This window comes from Thunnus maccoyii, chromosome 18 (genome assembly GCF_910596095.1).
Source record: "Thunnus maccoyii chromosome 18, fThuMac1.1, whole genome shotgun sequence".
NCBI classification, from domain to species: Eukaryota; Metazoa; Chordata; class Actinopteri; order Scombriformes; family Scombridae; genus Thunnus; species Thunnus maccoyii.
In genome coordinates, this window is record NC_056550.1 from 25,257,517 (window position 1) to 25,284,251 (window position 26,735).

The 26,735-nt window shown below is 40.2% G+C and overlaps 1 protein-coding gene across 2 annotated transcripts; it reads right to left on the minus strand.

The window, feature by feature from the left end:
• Positions 1 to 483: 483 nt before the first annotated feature.
• On the minus strand, positions 484 to 25,715 carry gas7a (growth arrest-specific 7a). 2 transcript variants are annotated; one of them, XM_042392561.1, is made up of 11 exons: positions 25,683 to 25,715; positions 24,323 to 24,385; positions 18,780 to 18,869; positions 15,998 to 16,113; positions 13,164 to 13,238; positions 12,038 to 12,116; positions 10,412 to 10,543; positions 8,061 to 8,184; positions 5,172 to 5,251; positions 4,983 to 5,081; positions 484 to 2,533 (listed from the first exon to the last, which is right to left on the minus strand). In XM_042392561.1, exons 1-11 carry the CDS (start codon positions 25,698 to 25,700, stop codon positions 2,420 to 2,422), a joined length of 990 nt encoding a protein of 329 aa, XP_042248495.1. In that variant the 5' UTR covers positions 25,701 to 25,715; the 3' UTR covers positions 484 to 2,419. The 2 variants fall into 2 exon arrangements, with proteins under 2 accessions (XP_042248495.1, XP_042248493.1); XM_042392559.1 differs by lacking the exon at positions 25,683 to 25,715 and having other exon boundaries at positions 24,323 to 24,676.
• Positions 25,716 to 26,735: the final 1,020 nt, after the last annotated feature.

Sequence of the window (26,735 nt, forward strand, 5' to 3'; positions counted from 1 at the left end):
ACAGTTTTTTATGATTTTCTGACATTTTATAAACCAATGACTAACTGATTAATTGAGAAAATAATCAGCAGGTCAACTGATCATGAAATTAATCATTATGTGCAGCAGTATTTAGACGCTGAGCATATACAATCAAAGTCTAGTTGCTCATATATTGCTCTGCTGAGCGGGTGGTTGGCTTTGCATCATCTTGTCCTGAAGCCAGTTTTGACTCCAGGTTAACACCTGGCAGAATACTGTATCAGTGTCCATCCACCTGCCTTACTTTCCTTTCCAATCTGTACTGGACTGGATCCAGCAGCGTTTGGTGCCCCCCATGAGCCGACCAAAAGGTACAAAATTTCAGCTGATCAAACAGAAGGGTCAGATACTGTGTGTGTGTGTTCCTCTGCATGAAATAATAGTTGAAAACCATGAAATTATTATTTGCCATTTCTGAAATCCTAACTTCCCAATACAGTTACATAACGACACACCATGATATTTAATTTTTTCAAAGAGGAGATTTATTTTGGACACTGCATTCCACAGTACACTGTCTGGACAGAGGTCACCTATGATTAAACATTCTTAAAACATGGGGAACATCGGATTTTAATGCACGTCATGAAAATGTTCATCACAGAAGGGCAGTTAACTCAACCGTTACTTCATCATGAAATTGTTGATTCTTTGTCAAGAACATTTAGTTGGAACATAATAACTTGTCACATTTAGTGCACAACATTGACACACACTGATAAAACTCTACAACAGATATGCTATTTTAAACCTGCGCATGGAGCAGTTTGGGATTAGCGTCAAAGCAAAGTCTGGTCTGATCATATTGAATCCAGTTTACCTGATTCATTTAACACAAAAAAAATAATGTTACACAAAGTGAATGTAATGCACATTACGCATTCTTAATGTGTTGGTGATAAGGCAGGTAAGCATTCTTTTTTTTTTTTTCATAACAATTCTTTTCTTGTGCCTGGAAACTGGATTGGATTACAACTTGTGATTTGATCGGCTTTGTCCTTTTAAAGAACGGCCACAGAAAGGTAATAATCCAAATAAATCCAGAACAGACAGACCACAACAAAATGTAAAGACAAAGACAGACACACACACACATACACATGTAAACACAGACACATACTGTAGGTACATGCAATCTCTGATAAAATGTGTTTTATCGGTGGGATGAGTCAGGTGGCTTTTGCTCCACTGGATTGATCATCAGATCAATTCATATGACTGGTGAAATTTAAAAATTCCCTACCTTATCTTCTCTTTTGCAATATGTAATTTGGTGAATTTTGCTTTCTGCTGCATGTTGCCCCTTTTACCAAACACCATCGTGAGGATATTCTCTGTACATTTACCAAAAATAAGACAAACAACATTGTACAGTACAAACACCTCATCGGCCCAAAGATCTGAGGCCTGTTTAACATTTGACAGCAAAATACATCTAGCCTGTATGTACAAATGTACACTGATGCAGATAGGATATATCAAGGACATTCCAGGTATATAACCGTTAGGCACTAAAAGGTGTTTCAGTGTAACTTGGACCACCTTTTTCCTCCGGACTGATCCAAATAGACCCTGGCCTAAATTCGATTGACCACATGTTGGGACTTGTGGCGAGCAAAATCAATTTCACATCCTGTAACACTGTGTGTGTGTGTGTGTTGTTTTTTTTTCCCTAAACAACTGAGGTTACTGGATATTAACGCTGTACATGCGAATTCTCATGTATTGTGAAAAAGCTCCTAAATTGATTCTTAGTCACTTACAAGATAGAGAATACCTTGTGTAAATTCAGTGAATTAAACTCTTGCACTATACCAAAACAACCATCATGGTTCCACAAATTGTGCAGCTCTCCATATACAGTAAAAGCAAGATATTCAAAACATGCATTTCCACCAAAATGAACCGGCAAAATATGAAAATATATCATATTCATTCTAAGATTTCAATATGCTTCAATATCCGTATCTAAAATAAAGGCAATATCAATAATCAGACTTTTTTTGTGTGTGTGTGTTTGGTTTACTCAAACTGGAAAAGTGTTGATTGAAGCTAAACTAAATGATTCAAAATACATATAATTTTTTAATAGTCTCAACTTTACAACAGGTATACAGCAGAATATGTTAAATGGCATTCAATAAGCTAATGTTGATTATGACAGGGTTAAAATTTAGAAGGAACATGCTGGTACTTTTACGGTTGATCCATTACTGTTTTTCTGGCCTCAGACTGCGTTAAGTGTGAACCTTTGCTCCTGTTATTCCAGTCAGGATGGACAGACCTCAGCGGTCTGAACATGCACTGTCCCTGGATCAGTGTTATTAGAAGTGTTCTGGGACTCTGTGGATGTGTTATAATACTGAGGACAGAATGGCTGAAGCCAGGTCAGGATGGTCTAAATGTCCATGTCCACGGGCCGAACCTCACCGGTGTTATTCTCCTTCACCCACAGCTCTCTGTCTTTGGCTGGATCCACGTTCTGCAGCAGCTGGTCGACTGGCTCCACCGTCTAGAAATAAACATACACATTTGTATATTCAGTACATTTATTATTATTACCTCAACAGATCAGAGTCTTGCACGGGTCCAATTTTGCAAACCTGCACCTGTAAAGCTACTAGAACCAACCTATTACCAACAATTATCCTGTTAATGTAAGTCCCGACCCGAATCTGTAAGTAAACACATGGGCAACATAGCCTGATGTATACAAAAATACAACAGCAAATTTACCTGCTAACTGGGTCTTGGCCTCTTTGTCCACTGTTTTGCTGGTTTTAGAGTTGTGTTCTTATAAAAGTGCACCTGTGCTCCTGCAGCAGTTGATGTGTTTCCTTGGCTACAATGTGCCTAGTTTGCAGCTATCAAAAGCTAATACTTTTTGGCACTTTTTACAATCAGCAAAGCCACTAACAGTGTTATTCTCACAGTCTCTGATCACACCAAATTTCTCCTATATGTCTGACTTAGTGTTCGATGAGGTATTGTCCACAATTTTGTATTCACCGCTGGCTACTTTTGTCTTCACATCATCCATTTTGATGTGCTAGCTGCTAGCCTACATTACTGTTTCATCAGTGACTTTCTATTACTTGACTAGACGTGAAGTGAATGGTGAAAGGTTGTGTCGAGGGCATTCAAAATAAGACAAACCGACTGGGTACAGGACTGTGCATCAGATAAAGTGTACAGAATAAGTAGAGGAGTCACTTTGTTGGCTTGTCCATCTAACACTCTGGTCCAAAGCAAGAGTTCTCAACAACTACTTGGTCTCAAGACCATGACAAACTATCTAGAAAACCAATTCCCCTAGCAATTGTCCAGTCTTAGTTTATCAACTGCATCTAGGCACTGCAGGCCCGTCTCATTCACTGACATTTGTAGTGACGTAAATAACTAAAAATCCACAAAAAATCCAAACATAGCCTTTCTAAACAGTATGTCTAGTTTTTTGATGAACATAATTTCCCACACACCTTAGGCCATTGTAGGTTAAACTTCACAGGCCGCAGACGAGTCAAGTGTCTGTGGTTATTACAGACTTGTCTGTAAAACAGCATGACCGAGACGATGGGATATTGTTTTTGGGGCAATAGGAATTACAGCAAAAAAGGTTTTTAAAAGATATCAGAAGATAGTGTTGGTGAATTTTCAAGTTTCAAGTCATGGTAGCTATAATTTCTTAAAAATCACAAAGGTTTCAAATTCGAATTGCAAGTGCTATAGTGGAGCCAATTTGCCTTAGAATGTGGAAAAGTTAGGAACACATTTTAATTTTTTATAATGATCAATGAAAGAAATGCTAAATGGGTTGCATTGAGTTACAGTGGCTAGTGGAGCAAAGGCTAGCTAGGATATAATGTCGGGACTTTCGGCTCTCTAGAAGCGGTGCGCGTGGAGCTGTAGAAAGAGTAATACATGGTATTTAAACAGTTTTGACGGTTCAAGGTTTCATTTTTAACATTTTCCAAAACCAAAAACACAAGAGCAAAAGTGTAAGGAATGGATTAACGTGAACTGCAAACTTTAGCGTGTCTGGCTAACTAGCTAGCGTAACAGTAGTTACGCTAACAGAACAGCTCATCATTGGCTCACTATTTTATTTTTCTGGGTTACTCTTTCAGTTTTCTGGCATCAACAATCAGTTAATATGACAAAATATCATGACTTGAAATGTACATTCTTCTAGCATTTCATCATATTGAGTTTCTGGTGTGTGTTTCATCTCTGTGGAATTTCTCGGCCAGCACACACAGAAACACCCTTGTTATGGTAGATTCACACAGTGCTGACAGAATACGTCTCGTTAGATTTACAGGGTTTACTCTGGTCTCCTAAATAAGCAGAGCGTCTGGGTGGGCTTCTCTGAGGCGCAGAGTGATGACAGGCAGCGTGCTGGATGAAAGGCTGACAGGGGAACACCGAGGGCTCTACACTCTCGGCTGAAGTGGCACGCAAATCACATCAAAGCCAGTTGCAATCACTGGCAAGTCTAATAATGGTTTGCTCAGTTGCTGATCTATTCATTAGCTGTTAGTAAAAAGGTATGGGTTAGGGACTTCTAGAGAAATGCAAATAATCTCCAATTTAAACACAATGTGTTAAGGGTTGTTTTCGGTAAAATACTCAATATTCATGGCGCACAACAGTTTGATATTACTTAATACTAGTATAACTACTATTGTTATTAATTGTACTGTTTGATTTGAGAAAACTATGGATTAATGTTTTACCCCGTCTAAACAAGCCATATAATCTCATATAACCTACATCAGTTTGGCCACTATGAATTTAGGTTACATAGATTTTATGATTTGTGATGTATGCATGGTGCAAAGGGAGATAAATTGATATTCGTTGGGTTTAGCCTCCACATTTCTACTCTACTCCCTGTTGTAGTACCTACTTTTGGTACAGTACATCTACAGAAAAATATAAGTAAAGGAAGACAGACTCACACTCTGATTGAACATGTCCGTTTCGTGCCTCAGAGTGGTGTACTGGCGTAAATGTTGCTGAATCCATTCAATCCGTTCAACCTCCAGTTTCTCCAGCTCCTGAAGTGGCAGGAAGACAAACGTTTATAGTCAGAAACAGAGTCAAACAGCCGCAAACTTTTATTTGGAACTCGACAGAGAGGGTTTTACCATGCTGGTGGTGACCATTTCTTCAAACCACTTGGACTGGGTTTGGTTGTAGAGATCCACGCAGCGCATCAGATCATCTCCTGGAAAACATAGACAGGAATGTGAAGGAGAGGTCAGGGTCAACAAAAGTCTGCTGTCAGTCCTCAAGGAAAGAGTAATCAGCATTTACAAGGTAATTTGGTTAAGTAGGTCGCTCTGATCATCTCTGCATGTCTGTTGTTGTTGGTAGGAGTGCATAATATGCAGTACACATGAAGCAAAACCCTTCATGGTCAGCAGAGGGTGCTCAGGAATCACTCCATCTCAGAGGAATCATGGTTTAATGTGGACATGTTCCTGTTAAAATGGCTTTTTACCATGTACAAGCTCTCCTCTGATTTTTATTGTGTTGTACAGTGTTTCCTATTTTGGTGAAAACTTGGTTTACAGTGCACCACACTGATCTCTTCTTAAACAGGCTCCTTGGGTTTTATTAACACAGCATTATTAACCATCCATTACGCTAAACATGTGCCCTTTTATAGATTATAACAAATCTTTTATATGACTTTCCATAAATCTACAGTAGATAACAATGTAAACACAGCCCACATAAATCCCAATAAATGTATGCAATAAATGAGGCAGGCCACTATTTATTGAGTGCTGGGTAACATATCAATTACATTTCTATTCTCGTAGTGTAATGCTGAAGATATGTTCATGTTTATGAGTCATTTTTTGCCAAATGAGTGTTAACATAAACTGCTGTAGCTCTGTTAGCCGTCACTTGAATTATGACATCTGCCCTCAGATACAGCCCTAAATCTGTTTTATAAGTCAATTTTAAACTTGAATTAATTTAAAGACATAAACAAAACATATTAAAACTATATCGGGTTGTTTTTTTACTGTGCCTTAATGTCGGCCCCCCATTAAACAGTGCACAAGAAAACTGGCCCATGGTTAAACCTAATTGCTGACTACACTGATTGGCTGGGAGTACTGGTGACCCCAAACTCCACATGCCAAGCATAAAGACCATATGTAGCAGTATAGAACCTGATTCATACCTGAATATGAAAGGTTAGATATTAATTAATACTGATTATTTACTCCAGTACGACACCACACTGAACAGCAGGTCAGATTGGCTTCACACTGTAATAACACTGTAAATATCAACTAAGTTTCTATATAAATTCTTTAAATGTCACCTTCCAAGTACCAGTCAAAGGTTTGGACATACTTTCCTGGTATCGTATATATTTTTTTCTAGTTATAAATATCTCTCTCCCAAATCCAAATTAGATGTAATTGAAATGCTGCAAGATATTTCAGTTCCTTTCATCCTAAAAACAGGGAGATGTGTGAGATAGTAAAACAGAAAACATCTCTGAGGCTTATTAAAATTCATTTCTGTGAAGGTAAAAACACATCTCTGTCTTTGGCAGCGTGTGCAGTGAGCCATAACGACATTTGGTCTAACCTTGAGGTAGTAGCGGTGATCACCGACACAAGGCTGACATCATTTAACTTTGCCTTATGGGTGCTATTGATTAGTGCTGTGGACTGTGACTAATCTACTGAGTGGAAGAGAGAAAGGACATACGTTCCTGCAGTACTTTTCCTGTACTGAAGCAGGATTATATGAGAGAACAATTACAACATGAACTCCTCCTATTTATTATTAAAATGTCAAACACAGAATATCTCAGGCAGGATTTATTTATTTTGCTGTGTTTGTCTTTCTAGTTTCTTCAATTTAAGATCCAACAGAAATCACATTTAGTCATCCCCCATGTGTTCTTTTAAAAATGTATTGTTAATAGTTTTGTATTATTAAAATGAAGAAAAAAGGTCTTTGGAGAATTATGAGAAATGCTCCTTTTTGTCTCAGCTGACTGGAAGGATGTGTCGGTGTCTGTGTTCGGTTGACATTAGCTGGCAGGCTAACCCCGTACGAAACAAGAGGCAAAATAAATGAACTTGTACTGTGGCTATAAGTCATGGGCAGACTGTGTGTTATTAGCACTGGTATTGAAGAGTAAGTAACCACATCAGCATATAAACAAACCGAGAGAAGTGACATTTGCAGGTATGTTTACACGCTGTTTAATGTGCTGCAGTTGAGCAGCTAATTAGCGATCCAGCCTGCTAAGCCTGCTGAGTTTTGGCGGTGCACTTTTCCCTGGTGAATGTTTGTTTGGCAGCTCGTTCAACAAGCGAAGGTGTAGGACAAGACGTGTGTTTATGTTTGTGGGTTAGATAATGAGACTTTAGCAGGAAAGCTAATTTGGGTTGTTGTTCAGAGTCTGTGGTTCTTGTGTTGTGTAGCAGGATGCAATCAGGCTCAGTGTGACTGTCTGCTCTGCCAAACTGTTACTGCTTTATGCAAATACTTTATTGGCGAATATGTATGCTGTAGCAGACAAGAAAAAAAAGCAATTTAATTCCAGTTGGACTTTAAGGTAATTAAAGTTCAACAAAAAGTTCTTGTTATGATAGAGATGCATCTGTAGGATAATTCATGAAAAGATGATAGAGAGTGCTATCAATCTGCTCATCTAATTCTCAGCAAGAAAGTGAATATGTGTATTTCCCAAAATGTCACAAAAACAGATGATATTGTACCAGATTGTGGTTACCCTCACTTTAGCTAAACATGTGACACTTGTTTTTGTTGTGATTCACCTTCTCTAGCTTTACTACACAGTCTTTGACACCTTGAGTTTGAGTTTTGTAGTTTTTTCTGCTTTTGGTTCAGATTACTGTACTATATATTCTCTCTCATAACAAACATTTCAGCTCCCCTGTGTCTCAGTAAAGTTATTTAGTAACATCTGGCAAATGTTTCAAAGTTTTGCTGTGACCAACTCTTATTTAAGCTCCGACTCTGTGACCTCTGACCTGCTTGCGTGGATTTCCGCCGGGCCTTCTTTATGTCCTCCTCCGTCTTGTTGCTGAGTTTGATCTCTAGCTGCTGGGTCTTCACCTCCAGATCCTTCTGCCTGTCTGCCAGGGCTTTACGGGCCTGCGTCACGCAAACACACACACACACATCAAGCAGCATGTATGAACGTAGAAACAATGAGTCATTCAGCATAATCCGCAGATTTACTGTACCTACATCTATTACAAGAGTAATTACAGCCTTTTCATGATGGCTACTGACATCCACGCACCGATCCTGTACTCATCCTTTAATCTATTTTTAATCCATATCATTGAGTTGTTTATTCTCGAGTTGAGGCTTCTCTCCAAGGTCATTGTGTAAGAGTGTTTGAAAGGTAAACATACAGTAACAGTGATGCGTGAGCCAAGAAAATCTCTTTTTCAGCAGACAACAACAAAAAGAAACCATGTGGGATGGAGTCAGCCTAAACCCACTGATTAGGTCACCTAATGCAGTGGAGCAGAGATGGAGCCAAAAGTTTTTAGCTGGAAATCATTTTCATAGCTGGGATAGCTTCAGTGATAGTAAACAGTGGAGGGTGGTGTGGTTTTTTAAGCCGTTCCAAAACCTAAATCACAGAAGCAAAAGTACGTCTTCTGTAACGTTAAGCCGCAATCATTGGCACATGTCCGGCTAACAAGCTTACTACCTACAGTAACTACATTAGCTCCAAGGCTGAGAGTTAGAATATCATTACGTGAGCTAATTACATTACTTTGTGAGGTTACAGGTTATATTTAATGAATCCCTGTTCACAACTAGCACAACTCCTGTGTAGTATTTCCCTGCTGTGTGGAAGCCGGTTTTGGATGCTATCATTAGCAGCTCTGTCCTGCTCTTTACTGGATTTAGGTACGTTTACACTCAAGCAACACCAGCCACTGTTACCCAAGATAGCGTTACGTTCGCCAAACACATCAGTTAGTGTAGTTTTCATCCTCAAAGCCTTTTCTCTTGTCATATGAAATGTTTGATAATACGATACATACAATAAAGCTAAACAGCCAAACAGGGATATGTTAAGAGTGAAATAACAGTGAGATATTATATTTTTCTTCTTCATACCTGTAATATTAGACTTAGATATACAGTCCAATATACAAGAACAATGCTGTTTCTTTATTTCCACGTCTTCAACACAGATCATCAACTGGTGAGTATACTGATTCGTTGCCTGAATTTAATCTTTTAGCATCTTGTATATAGCGTCAAGTGCATATTTAGGGATGACTTTTATGAGATTCTTTACTACAAGTCAGGTAGAAACATTAAAGAATCCGTCGCTGACAGCATTTTAAACCAACTCATCAAGCTAACGTTATCAGCCATCTTACTACAGTTGATAAAATCTGCTAGTGACAGATGTCGTTCCAGCCAGCAGAATCTGGTAAAACAGTTGCCAACTAGAAATGAGGAGCTGCCTTTGTCTACTTTTGTCTGTGAAAGGATCAAAAAATCACTTGTACTCAATTTACTTTGAACATTTCCTGATGAAGGCGAGAACCAAAACATCATGAATAGAGTAAGTACAAATGGCTGACTGTGCAGGATTTTTTTGGTCCCTTCACAGTCACAGTTTAGGATTTAACGATCTGCCCACAAGATTTCCTTGAGTGCAAGAACTGGGTGTGTTGTCTACTTTTATCTGAAATCAATGGGCTATTGTATCAAAAATTACATTGCATATGTGCCGTGCAAGAAACAGCTTAATAGATATGTGTAATTAGGTAAAAATACTATGTGGACTTTCTTGTATGTAGGGATTCAACAGTAAGCATCTACTTTTTTATGCACATTTTCAATATGTGTCTAAGAAAACCTAAACAGAGGCACCATAAAATCGTAAAAATGACCAAAATATAGCAAATGTTTTAACTATTGACTGATCTGGGAAAGTTAATTAAGAGAAAATGCAGTCAAGAGTGATTAAACCTACTTCCTCCTCTCTCTTGGCTTGCTTTTAAAAACGCATGCAATGCAAAAATAAAAAACAGAAAAGGTATGTGTACACAGAGAAAAACAAATTCATTCATGAAATGATTTAGCAGGTGGGAAGCAGCAACAAAGTAGTGTACTATCCTGTACAAAGTGTAGGAGTTACTGGAGATCTTTTCATTATGTAATCTCTCTGATATAAACAAACATCGATTTGTATTTTTCTCTTGCAGAGTCTCGAGATTTACTTGGAAATTTGTGCACCACTTGGATGGAAACATTGGTCATTAAGTATTAAGGGAAACAGTGTTTAATTTGTACTCTTTGAGGCCTTTACATAAGTATTACTATACTGGCACGTCAGATGTACCTTCTCCACACTTGCGTAGCGACTCGCCAGCTGCTTCCTGAGGTCGGCGATGTGATGGTCGTACTTTTTCAGGTCCTTCTTGAAGTTGTCGCCTCTGAACGTCAGCAAGGGTTTCTCTACCTCACTGTGGAGCTGTGAAAACATGTCACTCAGCTGTTGGTGAAATACAGCGTGGTAACAATGCTTATTGTGCAGTATCATGTGAAGAAGGTAAAGACAACTTTGGACTACTTAATGATATTCTCCAAACTTGTAAGGATTATACAGTATCCCTGTTTTGTCAGAACTTTATTTGATGTCCTAATGAGCACCAAATGGACAATAAAGTCTATGAACTGGAAAGTAAAATCTATATATGGGTAGTTCAGCTCAGAAAAAACACCTGGAGCACACCTGATTACATAACCTCTTCTAAATATTACATTTTTATTAGTTTTATCAATATAATTCCCCTATTCATACTACTTAGAGTAAGTGCTGTGTTGCAAACACATTGTTCAAGTGTTGTTCATAAACCAAGCTCCTTGAATGAACAAGAATTTTTAATTTATTGTTTATTTGTGGCAAAATGTTGAAACATTTGCCTGGTTTCTTAAAACATAGTTATGTGCAAAAGCCTTTTTCTGAAATCAATGTCGCTTGACGCAGTTAAAACCATGGAAAAGTATAGCTTAATAAAGTCTGTTCTACAAAGTGAGATCCATACCCATAAAGGGAGACTATTACACTGTTACTGTGATGTCCAATAATTAGAAATTGTGTTTTTTCTGACACCTCAATAAACCACAGAGAGCGTGTCAGCAGTGTTAGCTCTCCATACAGAATGCTAACCTGGTGCAAATGCCAAAACTAGCAGCTATTAGCTTAAATGTAGCTTATTAGAAACTCAGAGGAGAAATATGAGCTGGGGCTTCTGCAGGCTTGATAAGACTCTCTGCCTAACCAGGCATTACCTTCTCCTCACTCCTGTTCATAATGAGGCGTCAGAGTGCAAATGGAGCACGGAAGAGTCCGCCTGGCCGTGAGTGTGAGCTCATCAGAACACGTAACTAATTAATTAGACAACAGAGGGCTATGAAAAGCTCCAAGCGTTATTTAAGGCCGCATCTGAAGCCAGCGTGCGGTTTCTGCATCGCTGGTAATCGGACCACGGACGGGTCACTTTCTTGTGTCAACACCGACAAGGTTGAGGTAAATAACACCGGTCACCTCAGGATGTGGTCAGATCAAATATCCATTACTTCAGGTGATTGAAAACATTTAACACCTGACCTGAAGGTGCAGAAAACTGTGAACCGAAGGCTTCTACACAGTGATGAAAGAAGACTCTTCTCAATAGAGAAAGATATAAATGCATAAATGTAACTAAGCTACTACTTTTTACTCCTAAAACCTTTAAGATACTGCAGCCAATTATTATTTTTTATCATTGAGTGGAAACTTCATGTTTCTTGTTTTATTTCACCATAAATCCAAGTTCAGTTTATTATCATATATGACAGAACAAGAAGCCGAAATCAGAGTGTGTTCAACATTTTTGCTTGGAAAATGACAGAGAAAAGTCAAATTGTTTTTAGCTCTCTACGATAATAAAACATTTCTTTCCCTAATAAAAGTCTTAAGCACCTTGTTGGAGAACTTCAGGTGAACCTCGGCCTCATCGTGGAGACTTTTCTTCAGCTGAGTCCAGGCTTCTCCCAGAGTCCTGAGAAAAGATTGTGAAATAAATGAAACAATCTTTGGAGAGATAATATACATTAAGATACATTATTAGACTATCCAAACAAACACAAGACCATTTTGGATATTAAGTGTTTTACTCATGATACTTTAAGGTCATTTTGAATGCAGGACTTTTACTGGTAATGGAGTATTTTTATCTTGTGTTAGTGCTAATTTTATTGGGGTAAAAGACCTCGATACTACTTCCACCACTGGCTACAGTAACATTGAACTAACTGAAGTAATTGCTGTGATCTTGAACAAACATGTGCAGTCAGACAATCAGATTAGTGTCCACTTTATTTGGAAAACGGTGTGAACGACTACAGTATGTATGGTGGGTCAAAGTTGAAGGTATAAGTTGTGACGGATGTTTACAACGGACAGTTTAAATTGTGATTTATGGTTCAACTTGGAGGTTTGTTCACAATCTTTCTCCTTGTTTGCCGTTGTGCTCTGAGATCTCAGCGATCTTATAACTGATAAAACTAATGGTGTAAAAAAAAAAAAAAAGTGATATCTTTAGTGTAACCTGATGGACAATAGCTGAGTGTTTAAGCTCTCTGAGAAGTAATTTTCCTTTCATTTAATTCCTTGAACCTGCAGAAACACACTTGATATTTGGACTCAACTTTGTGTCTCCATTCGTTGCATTTTCATGGGCAAAACAAAAATGCTCCGTAATTATGGAATTATCGGATAAGGAAAGCATCCGAAATTGACTGTTACTCGGCCCAAACCTTATCTTTTCCTTTCTACTGATTGTGAGATCTCCTCCTCAAAGGTTTTTTTGTTCTTTTACTGACAGACAAACATGAAAAACCATCCATTCATCGGTTAGATAACAGTCTTTGAAAGGTGTATGAAACACAAAAAGTAGTGTGGGAATACATCTATTTAAAAAGTCCTATCTTTAGACACGCCTCTGTTAATTACTAAATCTATGTCCTGTTTTGCAGAGAAGGAGCTTTCAGGCTGCACACACACACACACATGGTTTTGTCTTACAGCGAATGTTTACTGCACTCACCCTTCCTCTTGTGCTGCCAGGGGGCTCAGAGACAGTTTGGAGAGGTTCTTGGCATATTCCTCCTCAATCTTTATCCTGAAACACAAAGAGCAAGATGTGAAACTGTGAGCTGTGAGGGAGGACGGAAGCTGCTTTAGTGAAGAAAAACAGAGATAATTTCAGGGGCACATTGCAGTAGAATGACAGAAACTTCTACAATTTGACACAGAGGCTGAAAACCAAATGTAACACAGAGACATCAATAGCCCCCATTGTGCTTGTGAAAAATTCTCCATCAGTATTTTACAGAACAGTTTCCATCTCTAAAAATGAGATGGAAATGAGACATGGAACAAGGACAGCCGTGTTTTTGTACTTTGTGATCTTCACCTCCTCCACCGGACTCACATTTAACATCCACACCTGAGTAAATCTGTCACCTAAAGAAGGTCACAACACCCATTCTTACATGTAACTTTAGGATACTCCCGGCGCCGAGCAACCCAGCTAAACAACACAGAAAAGGTCAGCGGTGAATAGAAATCTACTTGATTTGGAAGACGGCGGCCTCGAATGTGTGGCTACATATATTCAAAGGGGAACGTTCGTTAACTTCCCACGACCTGTGCGTGAATAGAGCTTTTGTAGAATTAGGTGGAGCTAATTATATAGAGAGGTGTGAGATCGGATGTAAAAGTTTTAACCGAATTTGCTTATTATTCATGTTGCTTTTGACATCCTGGTTTGGATTCAGGAGGAACTACTAATCTGTGAATTCCCCTGTATGTTCAGTTACTTGGTCGGGATCTACAACTTGTTTAATTAACAGTTGCGAGCATAAATCGCAAACACCCTTCAGATCCCTTTTTTTAAACTGAGCTTTCTCTGGATTGTTTCTCTGATTGTTTTTGGAGCTGAAATACATTTTGCCACATTAGTAGCATCATCTCAATGAATTTAATTTTTGTTTTCATATATTGGCAAAACAATGAGATTTGCTATGTATGTATACATAGACATGACATTTTTTGACACTATACGACATGGTTTCTCTTCATTGCATGCAGCAGAAAGTGTCTTTGTAATTTGGGTAATTGTGATTATAAAGTAAGTTTAGTGTATATAATGTAATAAGGTGCAGTAAATGTCTTTACTATGAAGGCCAGTACACATTTGAACATGAAATATTTCTCTCAAAAAACAAATAATGTGACTCAAATAACTCAAATCTTCCATAGTGCCACCACAATGACAAAAGAGCACAGAAATACAAAAACCGTTGGTGATAACACAAAGATAAACCTCAGAAAGACCTATTGAACATTGACTGATAAGGTAGATTTATTGATTTTTCTGAACCCGATGAACAACAACAAAAAAAAGTGTTGCTAGGAAATATCTGTTTTTTTTTGACCACAGGAAATAATTTTACTGAATCTGAATCTGTAGTATTTAATGACACATTATATTAATAATCCATCTTATGCTGCTTGTTTGGTCTGAACTAAAGATGTTTTATAATCCACACTTCCCACACACAGAGCTAGAGCAGCTCTTATTCCCTCTGCCAACAGTTAAGCCTGTAGGTGCAAATGCAACTCTTGTTGGCATCATTTTGGCAGCTTCTGGTTGAGTTTTTGAGAAGCCAGGACCTTGATATTTACAAGAACTGGCAAAACTGAATTTGTTGAAAAAAAAAATCCATTGAAAAAGCAGCATGTTAAGGATAATATTCAGGCAATATTGTGTTAGTTCGTCTCTCACAGACTCTGCTATATGCCCAAAAGCCACTGGTTTCTGCTAGGGGTACTACTAGGTGCCCGAATACAAATACGTTATTTGGCAAAGCACAAATAGTGGGGTTTTTATGAATATTTGTTTTATACAAATATTTTAAAAATTATTTGTTTTCGGGAAAAAAAACAAAAAAAACAAGTCAAATACCAGCGGTCGGTTACATCACTATCTCAGTCTCTGTCCTCTGCTCCGCTGGTACGTCTGTCAGCAGGTCTCAATGAGGGGAGTCACATCCACCTGCTACATGACGCACATTTCCTAATTTGGACATCACTCCTGGAGTTGGGGGTGTTCCCCAGAGATAAAGCTGAAGTACTGACACATGCTTCATCACTTTAATTTTCTAAAATTAAAAGCTTAATAAAAAGAAAAACAGGATTTTTAAGCCTCTTTCCACTTTTATTCGAATACAAATACAAATAATTTTGCTGCCTCAACAGATACAGATACAAATACAAATACTGGGCTCTCTGTACATCCCTAGTTTCTACTGAAGGTATACTGTAAGTCTTTAAAAATGATTCCTAAATATATAGTTTCATTTTTTTTAAAAAAAGGCAAAAGTTTTTAGCTAATGTTACTCAAACAGGAATAAATTGCTCATTTGTTAGGGCCTATTTTTTGTAGTGGATGAATCCACATTTGGTGCACTAGTGAGTATTTCTGGCAGCAGGACAGTATCTGTGTTCATGGTAATGAAGGAACATGTCACCCAGTGCAGCTGTGTGGTTCATTGACATGTTTTTAATAGTTTTTGAACAACAATGGAGCTCTACGGGCCAGAGGAATAAGACATCAGTCTTTAGGTACACACACAATACTTGTAAGTCGATCAATTCATTGTTGGTTTTGGTCTTATTATTTGATTTATAACCAATAAGAGAAATACAGAATATCATCAGACTTATCTATTAGGATAGTAGGTCACTGGGGTTACTATCATCTCCACCAGGGGGGATGATATCTGCATCCAAAGCATAATTAATAACTGCCTTCAACAAGCTACAGTCTCCTTTTTGTTGTTATGACAGTGGAGTCGAGTCTTATCTGACTTTTACCTCTCATGGATAAACTCGGACATCTCCTTCTGCATCTGTTTGCCCTTCAGCTGCTTCTGCAGAAGAACCTCGAAGCCCGCCACAGAGGTGGTCCCCTGGGGGTCTTTCTTGTCGGTCTGAGGAAGAGGAGAGCATCATTCACACATACAACAGCTGACCAGTAAACAACCACAGCTCTGAGTTATAGAACGTCCAGTAACACCTCTTTGTTGTTTACGTTTGAGAGGGGTTTGTGAGTCAGAAACTATGTGCATGAATGCGTGACTCACACTCTGCATGTCAAGGAGGGCATGCGTCGGTGTGTGTGTGTGTGTCAATCACTGGACGGGCGGATATGTGTGTTATGTGTGTTTTTAGAGCACAAGAACACCAAAGACTTTATGGGCGTCGTGCAGCACTCTGTCTCGTTTGTGACAGGAGTGATGTGTGTCGCCACGTGGAACTGAAGGTGCCAGATTTATTTCACACAGCAGGTCTGAGCAGCTGGTCGGCGGACGTACAAAGCATCACAAGCAACATGACACGACAGGCCGCAAACAAGCAGCAACACAGCAATAAAGAAGGAGGAAACTGGCATTGGATTTCACTCGATTATGCAGGCTCAAGGGTTTTTCAATACAAATCTAATTTAGGATGGAAATGTATGGAAACTGAAAACTACAGCAGACACGAGGGAGACATTTGAAGCAGCGATCATCACTTGTGTTTGCAGAGAAGCCGGTCGATCAGCCTTCCACCTGTGATCCACCCACTCCAACATGAAAGCCGATTGTATCTTTTGTTGAACGAGCAGTAAAGTGCTGGATCCATTCTCAACTGGCAAAAAGCATATCGACCATTTTCCCATGTTTTTAGTCTCATAGCAATTTGATGTAACGCCTTAAGCTTTTGACTGCAGCATTTCCCGGCAAACACATGTTCTAAAGGTCACAAAACGAGTTGACAGTAACCGTCTGTAGCTTTTTTTTATTTGTGGGTTGGTGGTAATTCACCCAAATACTTTCATACTGCATGTGCAGAATGCAGTTGTCTTTGGTTCATTATGATAAGATGGTTCAGGTAAGAAAATGACTCACGTAAAGCCTGAAGTTCAGCTGAAGTTAGTCAGTTACAAGGTTTGGCAACAAGACAACTTGGTCACGGTTACTGTAATGGATATTTTTACTCTTGTGTTTATTGTCTTAAGATTATGTTTTATTGTTTTATGTTATACTGTCTTACAGCTAAGTTAACAACATAGTTCTTCTCTCATGTGAACATGTCTCATCGCTGCCTCCCAACAGGTGTGGATCAGTTAATTAAAGCAAGCTGAGATTCGGCCTTCAACTTCTACTCCTCAGTAAACAGACGCAGAGAAGAAAACTCCCCAAGCAGGAAAAACGGATAAGAAGCTATGAATGAATAGAAGGAACATTGTGTATTCATTAAAAGACACCTGTTGGGATGACGAATGTATGAACAAACACTGAACTTCATACAGTATCTCTTCAGCCGAGTAAACTGGGAGAATGTGTATTCAGGATATTGTGATAAACCTCTGAAAGACATCTTGCTCTCTGTGAATTCATCTTAAATTTCCACCACAGTTACGTACCAGAAACTCAATCATGCTACCTGTTCAAGCTCGACTGATACTAGACTGAATTTAATTTGAAATAAAAGACAAACATTAACTGGACAGGACATTTTATAATTGAAAAATAAACTTGCTTAATGCTCTCAAACATGTCTTTGGCATTTCTGTGCTGTAATTTCTCAGGCTGATAATGGATCCATGCCCATGATTTATTAGTCAGGCTCAACCTGTATACACTGAAGGGGTGTGCCCGAATACAAATACATTATTCGGCAAAGCACAAATAATGGGTTTTTTTTTTTTTTTTTTACAAATAAAAAGGGTCTGAGGAGTAAATTTTAGCTCAGTAGTCAGTAGCCTAAAATTAAAAGCGTAATAAATACAAAAACAGGCTTTTTAAGCCTCTTCCCACCTTTATTCAAATACAAATACAAATACAAATATTTTTTCTGCCTCAACAAATACAGATACAAATACAAATACTGGGCTCTCTGCACATCCCTAATACACTGACTGTTTGTAGTCACATATACTCCGCGTTATGTTGGGTAATATATTTTAATTTTGCTCATTTTTTAAAATATTGTGAGGGAAAAACATTCTATTCCAGATTTGGCGATTTTTTTTTCATGTTTTCAGATAAATTGGATTTTGCTTTTGAGTAAAAAAAGCCTTTCAACAAACACTTTTTCAGTCTAGAATCTGTTATTACGTCTCCGCTGCCGATTCTTGATTATGTACACAGCTCCTCAATCCTACAGGATTACCATTATTAAGATGATGATGGTGAAAGTGGTCGTTGGCTTTCATGTTTACATATATATTCATCACTGCTGTTTTACTTTAGTTGAATTTGTTCAGTGGGTTGTTCAAGTTGTCTACTCACATATTCTGGATCTGACTGAGACTCGAACATGTGTAGATGTATTTGAGAAGCAATATGAGCCGAATTTTGTAGGTGGTTTTATTATAAGGTAAGTTTATTATTATTATTATTATTATTATAATCATTATTGTCGAGAAACAGTTTCAGCTTTTTTGGCAAATAAAGTGTAAGAGAAGGCGGATCTGTAAGTTCACAATTGTATATACTCCTCAATGGTAATCCTCTATCCAAGTCAGGTGGTCTATAGATAAAGGTGGCTCTCATCATCATCAAAATATCACAAAGATTAGCTGTAGTTCCTGTGTTTTAGTTGAACTCACCCAGAAGTAATCGCAGTAACTCCATTCGTTGGGTTTGAGGAGCTGCTGCTCCGGGCCTTCTCCAGGCAGAGGGAAAGTCACGCAGTTGATCTGTAAGGTGAAAAAAAAAAAGGAGAAGAAACAGAGATGAAGAGCAATGACCTAACTGATGAAAAATATGAGAAATAACAGAGCTGCTAAAGGCTCCGAGCCAAACACCTCTGTGAGAATTAATTTGATCTGCAGCAGTCAGAAGAAGACATGAGCGGCGGAGTCTGTGGGAAATGATATTGTTGAAAGCCTGAGTCTGAGTTTCACTCGGATCATGCAGATGAGAGGAAAAAGGTCAGGCATGAGTAAACATATGAATGTGGGGATGTTTGCCCTCCAGAAGGTGACCCATGAGCCTTCGGGGGGGGGAGAGAGAGAGAGCGAGAGAGACCCTGATCACTTGAAAACAAAGAGAAACCCATTCTACTATATCCCTTCGATTGAACAAACACACTTTATACACTTAACAAAACGTGGACCGTTGCAGATAAACACACCCAGCATCAGCCTGAATACAGACTCCATGGTCCAGAGCGTCTTCAATTACTGTTGGGGCTGCAATTATGTAATGTTCACCATCTGTGAGCCCTCCCTCCTGGCACTACAAGATACCCTCTGTGCCATGTCAACCGCTGCTGCAAACTACATGGACATCCAGACAGGATGTTTCATCCACAAACACACAGAAACACACTGACTCACAGCATGAGTTCACCACTGTACTGCTGTCACAAACACTGAAGGAAAACATGGAACGCTGACCAGCTGGCTCATCCGAACTGCCTCATTCTTTTTACTCAAATAAAAAGGTGTAACAGGAATTATTTGAATCATTTGAGCAACGTGAAAATCACAAGATATTCATGAAAGAACACCAAAGGGAAGTGGGAGGTTAAAGATATGATGTTGGTAAGCTGAATTTTCCTTAGACAGATATCTTGCTAAGCCCTCAGGATCAGCACCAGGATGTGTGATGAATGTAGAGCGGCGGCCATGGTTGAAATTGCAGGTCATGTGACACCCTTTGACCCATAAAAACCAGCCATTAGGTCCAGTAACCCAATCAGTATATTGTTTATATTCCATTAAAGCCACTATGATAGATATTTTTATATTAACGATGTATGAAATGACAGTGATGTGTTGGTCATGGCTCGTAGTGATGAAGCTACAGAGAATTATCAGCGACTCTGCAGCTCCTCTCGGCTTCACGGAGCTTTATAGCGAGTTTCAGCTCATTGTTTAGCTGCCCGGCTGCAACTTTACTGTTTTGCTTCACTCTCAGTGCTCTCATAGCGTCGTTTTCGACTCTAAAGCTCTAAAAACCCACTGTACACGACCTGCTCAGCACCAAACGGTGAACAGACAGTGACTAGCTGGTGAACATAGTGGAGCATTTAGCGGATAAAAAGCCAGATGGAGTTAGTAGAGAGCACAAACAAAGCTAAAAGAGATGATAATGTTGTTCTGTAACTGCTGGATGTGATATTAAGCAACTGTTTGCTGACAAGTTGAACGTATCAACTTGAAAGGTGATGATGTGTAAGTGTTGTGTTCACTACTTGTGTCCAAGCGGCCAAAAATTCAGTTAATGCAGGTTTAATTTGAACAATAAAACCAAAACAAAGAGCTGAACGATGCTAAACAGCTCTGTAGATTTGCAGGGAAATGCAGAGTCTCAGAAAGCTGCATTAATAATTGGTATATATTACATATTTTGGTCAAAGACAATACAAAAACTCATAAATACACAGGTATGACACATTGGCTTTGTGAGTTACGTTAGCAATAGAGCTGCAATGATTAGTTGATTAATCAATTAGTCGACGGGCAGAAAATTTATCGGCAACTATTTTGATAACTGAATAATCATTTTTTTAAGGAGAATGTTCAAACATTTGGCGGTTGCTTCTCATAACTTATCTGAAGTTGTCATCTTTGATTCTAAGAAATTATAACAGACATTTTTCATTATTTTCGGACATTTTTTAGACAATCAATTCATTGAGAATATAATCAGTAGATTAACTGATGATGAAAATAAACATTAGCTGCATTCCTAGTTGATCCAGCAGCCACAGAGAAACATTATCCTCCACATGTTTCTGTCCTTATCTGATCAATCCATCGTCTAACATCTACTGTCTTTAATAGTCACTAACTCTCTGTTGTTCAGTGCTGGACAGGAAGTGTACTGTACAATCAGCTTGTCAGAGCTCAGTAATGGAAATGTTTGACAGAGAACCAAATCAAAAAGCTGCAGTGATCATTTTCTATGGGCTCTGCAATAACAGTTGCCCCTTTGACACTGCACACACACATTTGAGTTATTTTTCAAAATATTACTTTCATGTAGAACATTTCCACAAAGCGAATGGAGCACTCCTCTTTGTTGCAGCCTGACTTGATGATAAGATGGCTGTATATTTTTTGCATAAAGTGAGGCTTTAAGCATCAAAAACACTCAGCTTTAAAAAGCCGATGTTCCAATGAACACTCGACACTACTGACCCCCTTCATTCTCTGCATAGCCACCGCAGCACTTGATCCGTGCAGCTTCTAATAAACAACTTCAAAAACAGATGAGTAATACTTCCTCTGTTATATAATCAGTGAAATCCAGAGGAAATACTAAAATGGCTTTTTGCCATCCACACGTACCAATACGGCAGAAGATAAACAGAAAACCTGCATATACACAACGGAGACACATTAACTCACAATAACACTTTGTAATCTGAAGAAGCAGCGATGTGATTTACTCCGCGTGTCGACCAGTCACTTTGTTCATTTTCTGCCTCACAGATCATACTGATTGTCATGGGCACCAGATTTTCCATTACACTGGCTCCACATCTATCATGACTGTTGTTTATCTGCCTCTCACATCCAGCAGAAAATTAGACCATTTATCTAAAGGAAGGCTGTGTGGCTAACTTACTTCTCCTTTATGGCTGCTTAGTGAAGTACTCTGGGGTTAGGAATAAAATATTAATATAGATTACCTTTATGACACAGCATGTAATAAAGCCTTCTCATCTGAGGGATCTTAAGCCTTTCTGGTTTGAGGTTGAGGTGTTGCGGGAGGCTGTATTTCCATATTGCATCCATGAATGTTACAGTTTAGCACAAAACAAAGCTGCGAGCAGCATGTAACAGTGATTTGTCGAGGTGAATTGGGACATTTTGTCCTCATTCGGCATTCATAAACATTCGCTCTTGTGAGGGTTTTGTATGCCGGCTTCAGGCGGTGGTTCATTTCATTACACATATAAATGTTTTTTATTTATTCATTGTTGCTCTTTTTCTTTCGTTGAACAGAGGGCAAAAAAAAAAATTCATGACACAGTCGAAGAACAAGCGGCCCATGAGACACACAAAAAAAACAATGATTTGGCAAAGCAACAAACAACTGAAACATTCTCCCACATCCATTTCTGAGCAGCTACAGCGAATGAGACTGTAGGATGCTGCTGTTGCTAAGCGACAAATTACTTTTGCTGTAAAGGACCCCCCCCACCCCTCACCCCCAACACACACACACACACACACACACACACACCTTCTCATAACAAAACAATTTCAGACTTCCCCTCTATTCTCTCTCTCTCTAATCGCCTTTTCTTCCCTCCTTCCTCCTTTCTCTTCTTCACAGACTGAAAACAGACCAATCAAGATGCCCCATCCAAGTCCCGCCAACAAAGCCAGATGACACTCTTAACGAGCTGCTATTCCCCGAGTGCCTACGCCGAGCGCAGCATAGCAACAAGTCAAACAGCACACAAATGAATGTTTAATAAGCTAAAAAAAAAACGGAGGAGTGAAGTGCCTCATCTGACGGCTTCATATTGATCACGCTCGGTGAAGGTGAAAGCAAGGTTACTGCTCCTTCTGCTATCTGATGCGCGAGCCGCCTCGGCGTCCTGCGAGGGGTCCATTTTGCACAACAGTCATGGATGTGTGCGTCTCCATGACAACTGCACGGCTGTAAAAGGGGTTGTGTAATGTGAGGTGCACCGTGGCGAACAAAAAGACACCTTTGTGGACTGACATCATCCAGCCACAGATTCAATCATTATCACCTGTGTTATTTCCAACTCCTGTCAACCGCAGCAGGAATATTTACACTGTTGCACAGAACATGCTTCATTTCTGTCTGTGTTTTCAGAAATGAACACTTTTTCGCCTTCATGTGTATCGGGAACTAATTAAGATACTGATTAATTTGTAAAAAACACTGTCACGCCTCATCTCTTCATGAGAATTCACTGGATACAAGTGAAGCCAAAGTGTCCACAAAAGATGTATGAGAAGCTTTGAAAGAACCCTGCAAAGGAAGAGGAAGAAAATAATCTTCTTTCTTTTTCAAACAGTACGTATTCAGTGAATATCTGAATGGCCCCCCCACCCCTCCCTCCCCCCCCCATTCTCTTTCCTATGGCAGTGTTTTCCATTTCAACACCCATTAATCAGTGCTATTGCTTTTGTCACCATGGAAACTGGACTTGCTGCATCTCTCGCAGGTCTGTGGGGTTTTCACAAAAGCCAGACTGACGGCTCCCGTGGTTGCGGCAGGTCAGCGAGCCCACCGAGCGCAAAATCAGCCCCTGCGAGACACAAAACCACCTCTGTCTGTCTTCCCTCAGCCCAGCAAATCATCACCATCACCACCGCACACCCCCCCCCCCCCACCTCCCACAGTCATCATTATGGACTTAAGGATTACATAACCACGGCTACTGTCTAGGCATCTTAAGACAAAGGTACTGTACACTTCTTTACAGAAATCTGAATAGATCCTGGTGCCCAAATTCTACTACGAGTTCTTCACAGCCTGGCGCACAAAGTCTTCACTTTCCAAATGCTGCCGGATGACAAAACGGCAGTTCTGTGTGACCTGCGCTGCCCTGCAGATAAGTCCCCCTTTGAGGAAGAATAAGGGAACACACAGTAGCGCACTGAGCAGCAACTCCGTGACAGAAACACTCAGAGATCAAGATCCTTTCTTTATCTGGCAGACAGAAGACATCTTGAGTCTAAAAATGGCAACGGCGGTCCGCGGGCTACTACATCAGCTTTGTACTTTTCAGTCACTTCAGTAACATTTCGATATGATGAAAACTGCACGGCGAGGAAACACATTTCAGCATAAATTCAGACATTAAATCAATAATATGGAGATCGAGTCAATCAATGAGACAGAAATGAGCGCAGGACTCCTGGACAGCTTGTTCATTCACACTAATGTAGTATCCAATATGCAGGGAACCCCATGTTACTCCGCGAGAACCCATAATGCATTAGTGTGGAGCTGTGAGCTTAAAGATAACAGCTGAAAAGAAAAAAAAAAAAAAAAGAAAGATGAGACAATAACTTATTTCTGCCACATGAGGAGCTTCACAGAGGATGGAGAGGTTGACAGAAGCAGCAGATGGAAGCATCAGAAGATGTAGAAGAAGAAGAAGAAGAAGAAGAAGAAGAAGAGGATTAAGTTGGAGCTCCTGGGTACTCACAGTTATCTTGGTCTCCTTGACCTCCTTGATCTGCCTCTTGGCCGGCGAAACGGAGCCGGGGGGCTGCGGGGCGAGACAGGAGGGATCGTCAAAACTCTCCTCAGTGTCAAAGCTGGCTTCCATCATCATCCCTCTCACCACCTCCTGCTTCTCTATTCTGGGAAAGCCTCACACACTCTCTCTCTCTCTCTCCTTCTCGCTCTCTCTCTCTCTCTCTCTCTATCTTTCCCCCGCCACGCACCGAGGCTGCCTCCAGTCTCACAAGCCAGGAGTGAGTGGAGAAGAGTCGCGTTGCAGGGAGAGGGGGGTGTGTAGCAGTGGGAAGGTACGGGTGAGGAGGAGGAGGAGGAGGAGGAGGAGGGGAGGTTTGTAGGGGGGTGGGGGGGGGGACAGTGGCGGCTGTGGGAGCGTAACGAAGTCTAGCCTCCGGTTAAGCTGCTGTCACATGAGTTTTAAGGTTGAAGTCTGCGAAGAGATGGATGCTGCCTGCGAGGGGGGCGGCTCTGCGTCGCAACCCCCTCACCCAACGACGTACATGCAGAGAGAGAAAGAGAGACCACTGAACCGCTTTGTGGATGAAGATGCTGGAGCATGAAGGGAAGGGGAGGGAGAAAAGAGCATGCGAGTAGGAAGAGAGGAAAATTTTTTTTTTTTAAAAAAGCATGGAGGAGAAAGAAATGGAAAAAGACAGGGAGAGTTAAAAGAGAGTAAGAGAAGGAGGAGGAGGATGAGGAGGAGGAGGGGGATTTATTTACATGATCCTCGCCACACCTCCCTCGTCCCTCCCCAGAGAGCCAGATAGTGAGGGAGGAGGGAGCAGCTGTGGTGGTGGTGGGGGGGGGGGGGGGGGGGGGGGGGTTGATGGAAATGGTTGAATGATGATCTTTAAAAGACTAATTACGATTGGGAGGGGAACTGGAGGATGGAGGGGGGAGGAGGAGGAGAAAGAGCACAGGAGGGAAAACAGGCAGCCAATGAAATGCAGCCTCTCTGATTATGTGTTTACGTGTTGGGATGAGCTGCATGCACATGAAGGGGTTAAAAAGGTGTGCTGAGGAGGCATATAACAGAAAAATATTTGTGGGGAAAAAAACGCATTTCTGTGTGTTGAGTGTTTACAGTAAATATGTGCATGCACGCAGCTACGTTGTTATCATCTTCCTCATATGACTGCTCTTCACCTGAGGCGTCAAACACAAGCTGTGTGCAGAGCAGGAGCGGCTACGACGGCACACGTGATCACTGCAGGGGCAGCAGCCCTCTCACACCTTCTCACAACATCCACCTGCGCCGGTCCAACAACAACACCATCACAGCCACAACAAACCACACCGAGGAGCGCGTCGACTCACGTTCTCACCTTTGCTGCACAGAACATGGCGGCGGCAGCTCTGACCAGCACGATCCCAGTCCGGGCTGCCGGAGATCAGGCAGGTTTTTGTGATCGGGGGCTCCAGCGCTCCCAGTGTGAGCTTTGAGTTTTGGCTGGCCTCCTTTCCAAAAGCTGAGAAACTCTGACACGTGTAGTCCAAATCTCAGCCGCCCATATGGCCCAACTGTCTGTCCATCTAGTCTCCTGTGTGATCATGACACGGTATGCCCTCATCTGACTCGTAATTAGTCACGTGGGTTGGCATGTAACCGATGTTGGCCCGGGTTCATCGGAGCTTTAGTGGACGGAGTGGGGCAGCTTTGTCTCACAGAAATACTGATATCATATTGTGAACTGAAGACGATTAAACGGGAGAAAGCGCCAAATGTATTGGAGTCTTTTCAATAAGCCAACGTAAGACAGGAGCAGAGAAGGTGTCAGTGAAAGTGAACTGCTTGCTAATGATTGTTTTTATTAACCTTTAATCAGTTGATCAGTTAAACATTAAAGCTGCATTAACTGATTTTTTGGCCACATGTTCTCAGCAGAAACAATTAGAGAACACGACACTGACGCATCATCACTTTTTAAGTTGATATATGTTGAACAAACAGTTGCTTGTTTCCACATCCAGCAGTTACGGAGCAACATTATCATTCATTTGGAGTCATGTTTCTGTCCACCTGGTGAATGTAAGTCCAATATTCTCTCTCTTTTAGCTCTGTTTATTGCTCTCTACCAACTCCTGAGGGAAATATCTGACTCTTTAGCTGCTAAACGCTCCACTATGTTCACCAGCTAGTCTACAGCTAACTGTGTCTGTTTGCTGTTTGATGCTGAGCAGGTAGTGTACAGTGAATTTTTTGAGCTTTTTCTCTGAAAACAGCTGCCTGCTGCAGCCAAAAATGAAGCTATAAGAGCCCTGAGAGTGAGCCAAAACGGTAAAGTTGCAGCCAGACAGATAAACAATGAGCTGAAACTCCTTAAAGCTGAGGGGAGCTGCAGAGACAGATGACAGTCTATATGTTGGTATAATAAAAC